The sequence below is a fragment of the Salmo salar genome, chromosome 18 (genome assembly GCF_965601325.2).
Source record: "Salmo salar chromosome 18, fSalSal1, whole genome shotgun sequence".
Classification (NCBI taxonomy): Eukaryota; Metazoa; Chordata; class Actinopteri; order Salmoniformes; family Salmonidae; genus Salmo; species Salmo salar.
The window spans coordinates 9,932,604-9,940,713 of NC_138308.1; the positions used below are offsets into that span (position 1 = coordinate 9,932,604).

Here is an 8,110-nt window from a genome sequence, read left to right on the forward strand (position 1 = left end):
GTTGGGTATTAGGGAATATTTTCAATAAGGGTTCTAGTCAGGTTTCAAGCATTGTTATTAGGCTCAATTTGCAGTGGAACATATGTGTGATTGAACTTGCAAATTACATGGGTTGAATTGAATTGAATTTATTTTGGGCAACAGACATACAACAAAATGCACAATATGGACCCAGAGGATATCACTTGAAAGCCTACAGTTCACTGTAGGCTACTGTATCAATGATCAAAGTAAAATAGCTCATGTTCCAATTTTCAGGGGTTTGAATTGTTAGACTGTTCTGTTTCTATTTGTGGGGTAATGTGTTCTGTCAACTTGCAAGGCAACACAAATGTGATAAGATGAACATTGAACCTGTTCGGGACCTCTTTGAACTTCTACCCACTAGCCTCAAGCCTACCATTATGAGCAGAAATTAGACATAGGCTATAGTACACAATTGTTATTCCTAAGCAAGTACGGTTTCTGTTTATGGTTTACGTACCTTGTCAGTTGACTCATGTTACTTATTCAGTAGAGTAGCTATATCTGGAGCTGTGGTTAGTTTGCCAGGAAGTGTATTGACAATAGTAACTACAGTATTTCAACACTAGCAGATCCTGATCAGAAGGGGAGGCCATTTTGCATTATCCTCTAAAGCTCTGGCTCCCTAATAATCCATACGTTTCTTCATCAGATATCAAACAAACCAAACAAGAGAAACACTGAAACAGGGCAAGGAAATCATGAGCACGTGTGAGGCTCAATTCTGGAATTGCTTATGCAACTTCCTATTTGCAAAAGTTTATGATTAACTACATGAAAACGGGAACTCATAAGGAAAGAGTTCACAATAAATGTATTAGCCTACTAAAATAGACTGAACACCTACACACCTACACATGCACTCGCGCATGCACGCACGCACGCACACACCCACCCACACACGCACGCACGCACACACCTGCTTTGCAGTGCTCTCTTGGTACTCACCTCAAAGGCCTCAGCTATCTGCTGTGTTCACATGAGGGAAGAACACAAGAGAGGAGGACAGAGAGAGTAGCATGTGAGGGAAGAGAGACCAGAGAGAAATAGAAGAGAGGGTTACTCACGGCTGGTGGATGAGGCTGAACCTGCTCATATCACTGTCAGACAGATTCTGTTAAAGTAGAAGAAGCAGAAAAATACAAGATAATTATACGGTTTTAACAAATCTGTGTGTTCTTTACAAGTCGTCTCTTTCATACGGTAACTGAATGGTTCTTATGTTGGGTTTTACAAAATAACATTACAATCTGTAATTCAGTTTTACACAACATGTTGCGCCGGTTATGGAATGTATCACTTCGCAGCTTACACCAGATGGCAGCATGACGCTAAAACAGCCAAAAGCCTTTGAAGCGTGCCTGCTTTTAATAAGAAAATGATTGTTATTTTATGGCCCTACTTGTGTACCCTTGATCCGGTGCAGATTACACTCAATCTTATTTTGTCCCTAATTTGATTACTAAATATATCATTCCAGTGCCCTGTGACATTACCTATTGAAAAAATGACAATGATGTCTCTGAATGTCTACTCACGTCCCTCAATAAATTGTATTTTCATGGTTCTCTTTGAAGGGAAGCAGTTGCCCTGAATTCCAGAGTAAAATTACACAGAAAATAAAATATGCTCTAAATCATGCTAAATTATGTATTTCTCTCTTCATTCATAATTGATTGCTTCAGGGTCCTCCTTTGGTCTCACTCGCTCTCCTTTCTTGTTATCCCTTGCTTGCATTAGGTTGAATTGATTTTCAGCATAATGAACTTTAGTACGCAGGTTCACGATTGAATCGTCTGTAAATCAGTCAGATTCCTTAATATGAGAGGCATCACCTTCCTCACAGAGAAACGGACCTCCGCACACATCAAGGTGCACACTTGATCATTTCACTCACTTATAGGAGGAAAAACGTCTCCACCTAAATTCAGGCTTAACTTTTTGACACTGAATAAAATATCAAATATTTCGCCTGAGTGCCTTTGCATATGCTTCTCCCAGATTGAATTATTTATGGCAAGTTTCTCCCGGTGTTTGAATGAAACACAATAGGCCCTATGCCCTGAAACCACTCCTGCATATTGAAGACCAGCAGTCCCCACTACAGAAGACACTAGAGTTTCTTCACTCCGCAGGACCTCAAAGCTCATATTCTAACTAGGTTTTGAAGACTTGTTTGAAATCTAAATCTGCTCGAGGAAAGAGAGAGAGGTGGAACCACAGTCTGACCCAGCCTGCCCTCCACCTAAAATCAACATAGCAACTCAACTTTCTTCATTTAGCACTCTGCCAAGGAAATACGGGAGGATCTCAGACCTCAATGATAGTGTTGTTAACTCCCTCTGTTACAAGACACTTGCCTTCTCTCCAACCACATCTCCCCAACCACATCTCCCATGCCTCACATACTAAAATAACCCTCTGCTGAGTGAAGTAAGGCACTCCACATCACCACCATATAAAGTACATGGAGGAATCTTGAAGTGCTACAGCTTCAAACCCCATCCAGGACTTGCTACTACCCACACATGATGTGGAAAGACTGACCCTCTGCTGTCCTGCCCTCCGTTGTGCCTGTGGAGATATGATGATATGTCATATGGGAAACATGAGAGAAAAGACCTGCTCACTTTCTGAGAGCTGCATGCACAGCCAACCATAATATGTCAATATGTCATATTATGGTTAAGGCTATTAATACCACATGAATATGCAAATCCATCTAAAGTCACCCGCAGCACCTACACAGGCTGACATACAGAGGTCATGCAGCACGGCAAGCGCAGGTCCTCTCTGCCCTTCTATGCAATACCAAAAAGTGCTGTATTTGTAATGATATTGGAACCCTTATTGGTTCTATATAGAACCTTTTTTTTAATGGTTCTTTATAGAACCTTAGGAAAATGTTATCTATAGCATCATAAAGACTCCATTTACAACCCTATGAGCATGGTTCATTATATAACCTAAAACAATGGTTTCTATATAGCACTAAAAAGGATAGGCTGTCAATAAGAGCCAAATAACCCTTATTTGGAACTATATAGAACAATATACTATATTAAAGAACAATTTTTACTTAAAAGTTGCTAAACACTTTTAAGTGTGTACGCTAGCAACATGGACACGGGTCTTTCTCTAAATCATGGAGCCAATGTGTGACATTGGGATACACATTTCAAAATTGGGGTGCTCTGGCACCCCAATGGTGGAACAAGCTCCCTCACGACGCCAGGACAGCGGAGTCAATCACCACCTTCCGGAGACACCTGAAACCCCACCTCTTTAAGGAATACCTAGGATAGGATAAAGTAATCCTTCTAACCCCCCCCCCCCCCTTAAAAGATTTAGATGCACTATTGTAAAGTGGTTGTTCCACTGGATATCATAAGGTGAATGCAACAATTTGTAAGTCGCTCTGTATAAGAGCGTCTGCTAAATGACTTAAATGTAAATGTAAATGTAAAATGGTTTAAAACAAAAATATTTTTTATGCAGTTCCACATGTGTACTTTTGAGGAATAAAAGTGAATATATGCACATTGGCCCATAACTCCACCTATACAACAACATAGGCCTAGGACTATACATCCTTTAAGCAGGGTTCATACACACATTGGCAAGTCAAATACAAGGACTTCCTGGGAACTTTTCATGCACTTAATTGTAATTTTCAAGGACCTTGTCACGATTCCCACCGACGGTGGCGCCCCCTCCTGCTCGGGTGGCGCTCGGCGGTCGTCGTCACCGGCCTATTAGCTGCCACCGATTCCCTTTTGCTTTTCCCTTTTTTTATTTTGTGACACCTGTGGTCAATTAGCCATTAGAGGGGCTATTTAGTTTAGCTGGCCCGCTCCTGTTCGTGCGGGATTAATGATTGTTTCTTGTCAGACGGCTTATGTTCGTGTCGACGTTGTTGGACGCCGTATGTATTTTCTCCCCTGTGTGTGGGAACATTTGTTTTTTGTGTGAGTGTATATTAAAAACACCACTACCCTGTGTTCGCTGCTTCCTGCGCCTCATTCCTCCTCCACGATTACCAAGCCGTAACAGACCTCAATGTTATACAATTGTTTGTATAATTTATATAATTGAAACATACAGGGCCTAATATAGAACCCCCCTCCCCCAAAACATCATGCAAAAAGTGTAAAAGAAAAAGTAGGCCATTACCACTTTAACAATAATTCAATTATTATGACATTTTAAAATATGTGAGAATAATGTGGACATTGCTTGACTAAATAGATTGGATACATGCAGACAACACATAATAGACCCATGAATAGCAGTAGCATTAATCTCACCGTTGCTGTTTTACAATGAGAAAGTTAGCAAGTATGATTTATTTTTTAAGAAACATATTTTTTCACAAAATTTGTGCACTGGGCCTTTGCTAGGCATGTATTAGTAGATTGAAAATGTTTTCAACATTGCTTTTTCAATCTTATTTATTCTTTTGGATTTGTGTGCCTATGAAATAACGTTTTCACCACTTCTCACCGGGGCAGCAGGCAGTCAAGTGGATAGAGTGTTGGACTAGTAACGGAAAGGTTGCAAGATCGAATCCCCGAGCTGACAAGGTAAAAATCTGTAGTTCTGCCCCTGAACAAGGCAGTTAACCCACTGTTCCTAGGCTATCATTGAAAATAGGAATTTGTTCTTAATAACTGACTTGCCTAGTTAAATAAAAAACACAAGGAGACAAAATGTTAGGTAATAACACTGCATTTCTGAGCTCTCTATACACAACAAACTGTCCAACAGCTAGAACCAGGGTCATGTTGAATTTAACTGATTAACGCTTAATAATAAGATATAATGACAAACCTCACTGTCATACATTTTACGACAAAAAGTCATGCTTTATGTCATACGATTTCGGACAAATCCGTCAAGACACCAACCATGATAAACATAAGTTTAACATAGCTTTTAAATCAACTCGTGAATTTTATTGAATATAGCTATGATCCCCCTTCATATCTTAATGTAATGACGCACACATTTTTTTGTTCAGATTATTATCAATGACTTATCAACAGCTGTAACATGTTGTCCAGTGTAGGAAATCCTCACTGGTACCCTAGTTTATAGAAAGAACCAGATGGTCCGTATGTAGATCTACTCCACCAAGCCTCTACTATGGTAGACTGCAGCTCCACCTTACCTAACACCCTGGACCCACTCCAATTTGCATACTGCCCCAACAGATCCACGGATGAAGCAATCGCCATTGCTCTACACACTGCCCTATCCCACCTGGACAAGAGGAACACCTATGTGAGAATGCTGTTCATCAACTACAGCTCAGCGTTCAACACTATAGTCCCCTCCAAGCTCGACACTAAGCTCAAGGCCCTGGGTATGAACCTCTGCAACTGGATCCTGGACTTCCTGACAAGCAGACCCCAGGTGGTGAGGGTAGACAACAACACAGCCATGCTGACCCTAAAAGTGGTCCCCCAGGGGTGCGTGCTCAGCCCCCCCCCCCTGTACTCCCTGTACACCCTGTACACCCATGACTGTGTGGCCATGTACGACTTCAACACAATCATTAAGTTTGCCGATGAAAAGACAGTGGTGGGCAAACTATGAAGCTTGAAAAAAAAATGGGTTTACATGAGTCTTAGCTGAACCCAGGTGTTCTGACTAGATCAATAAATGCCGGATCAATCAATACATGTTGGCCTATGTGCATGCTTTAGATCTGGCCTGGTAACCCCCACATCAAAAGCGAATCCTTTGAAACATTAATGACTTTGATTGATTCACCTTGAAATCCCCATTGACCTTATTTGGGGGAGTTAAAACTAGCTTGGAGGCATAGACGGACAACTTGAAAGTAAATGTTCAGTTTATCAAAATCCCTCATACGTAGTATTGCTGTGGTATCCTACCTCCAAATGAAAGCTGTGCAAGGTCACTGAATAATGTATAGAAAACTAGATACAGTAGCAAAGCTCACATAATACAATCCTTAGATGACAAGAACTCCTTAGTCATTGCCATGACGAATGACTTTTCAGCATGTTATCTAGATCAGACCCACCACCTAGACTAGCAGCTCACCCAGAATGCAGAACACGTGAATAAACCATTCACACCTTCGAACAGGTAAATCCTTCACTAACAGTGATTATAGGCTACACCTTAACGGTATTGCACACTTTACATTACAATAGCCAATACTTAACTTGTTTGTGAAAACACAGGAGAAACCAAATAAAGAGGCCTACCTAGAAGCTTGTTCAACAGCGGTGGTGAGTAGGCCTAGTTGGTGATACCAAACAAAAGACCAAATGGTAAATATTTATTTATAGCTAAATGATAATGGGAACCAGACTCTGGCGTTGGTGTTCACTCAATGTAGGGACTAGCAATAGCATATAGCAAGAAATGTTTGTACAAAACAATCGTCTGTTCATGTGGGGAGAAATGGAGGGAAATGTCCCACAATGTTACTACTTCCTGTAGCGCTGTGGTATTTTCAAAGTGGAAGTTGATTTGATGCCTCACTACTTATGTCATTCTGGGAAGTAAAGGTGGAGATTTAAAAAATACATATAATTGGTCACTTCCTGTAAACTTTCACCATACTCTGTCAACTTGACTGTTGCTTTACCCTGTCTCATACGCTCAGCATACTGCTGGAAAATCCATTAAGTCCATTATGTATTTCGAAAGGATTGGAAGTTTTTGTCTTGCAAATCTCATGTTTACCAACGATGTTGCAAACCTGTCAGATTTTGTCTCCCCTAAATGAGCAATACCAGTTAATTAACAAGGATTTAGTGAGAATGGATAAATAATGTGCACTAATTTCAGCAATCTATGGCTGAAAGTAGCATTAGGACATTTTAATTATTGCACTCCTTTCAAGGCCATAATTGCTGTAGGAATTTGAAGGGAATTTAGAGTCCAAGTCTATTGTCTACTCTTACATCATTAGAACACCAAACTAAATTTGGCCAAAAGCCAAAAGTTATTATGTACCTGTTGATATCGAATTATGTGGGTTTGTTCTGGTTTGGTGATAAAATGTTGTGGTAGTATTGGTAGTAGTATTCAGGTAGTATTAAGATGTCAAGGGAGAGAGTGTATAACAAAATAACTTACCATAAACCTCTGTCCATTAATCCTCATTCTTTCAACAGTTGCAGCACATTCTTGCATTTGATTCTGAAAGAGGTATGACATACATCCTAATGATCAACACATCATTTGCTGTGGTTTGGTGAATTAATTCAGTTGCATACAATAATGTAGTTGTTCTTTGCTCATTGGTGTAACTAGCAGTACCTTCCCAAAATAAACACACGCACAGTTCCTTGGAGATACCACGGATAGAATTTCTCCTCCCACTCACCTGGCGCAGTAAGCTGGCCACCTGAGCTGAACTCCAGTCCTCACACTGCTCCCTGGTCGGCAGGTTCATCACTGTCACCACCAAAGGGAGCTCTGAAGTCCAGGCTCTAATAGAAAGTGATGGACTGACCTCTCTCTCGCACCATGACTCCACTACAGCACTCAAGTCCCACATCAGGAAGTGGACTAGGGGGAGGAGGGGAGGAGGGGAGGTCATCTCTCACTGGGGTAGGCCATTCTGTCTCTCACTCTCTATCTCTCCCTCTTTCTCACTCTCGTGCTCTAAAAAAAAGTCATATTTCTGAAACAAATTTCCCTTAATCTGCAGGGAGAAAATGGGAAATAAAAACTTCCTCAAAGTCAAAGTGAGATATTACATTTGAAAGGGGACTTTTATTGGCTACCTGACACTATTGCATGACAACGTTCTCCTTTTTACAGATGAGGCTGACCTCATTTATATTTAGTCAACCTGTATGTGTCTAAAAGTGTCATGTTTCACTTCAACAGAAACTTGATAATGACAGCCCACTCCGTGTCTGACACCACAGCCCTTGTCACCAAAAGACAAAGCACTCTCCGATCTCCATTACATTTGACAACAACAACCTTGCCGTTTTTTGCTCAACAATCAGTCATTTTTAATACAGCTGGAAAAAAACGAATACATTTATTTCAGTGAGATAATTATGTAGGGAGGAGGAGGGGGGGGGGGGGG

The 8,110-nt window shown here is 40.8% G+C and overlaps 1 protein-coding gene across 4 annotated transcripts in view; it reads right to left on the reverse strand.

Moving 5' to 3' along the window:
* The window catches only part of blnk (B cell linker), a 28,157-nt gene extending 20,536 nt beyond the window's left edge, over window positions 1-7,621 (reverse strand). The window contains exons 1-3 of one of the 4 annotated variants that reach the window (XM_014154193.3): window positions 7,394-7,621; window positions 7,144-7,206; window positions 1,092-1,138 (exon numbers count right to left, since the gene is read on the reverse strand). In XM_014154193.3, coding sequence (XP_014009668.2) covers window positions 1,092-1,138; window positions 7,144-7,206; window positions 7,394-7,609 — 326 coding nt within the window. In that variant the 5' untranslated portion in view covers window positions 7,610-7,621. Of the gene's footprint in view, window positions 1-484; window positions 747-972; window positions 1,016-1,091; window positions 1,139-7,143; window positions 7,207-7,393 lie in introns of those variants that run through there. The other 3 variants (XM_045700737.2, XM_014154196.3, XM_014154195.3) reach the window with 3 other exon arrangements.
* Window positions 7,622-8,110: the final 489 nt, after the last annotated feature.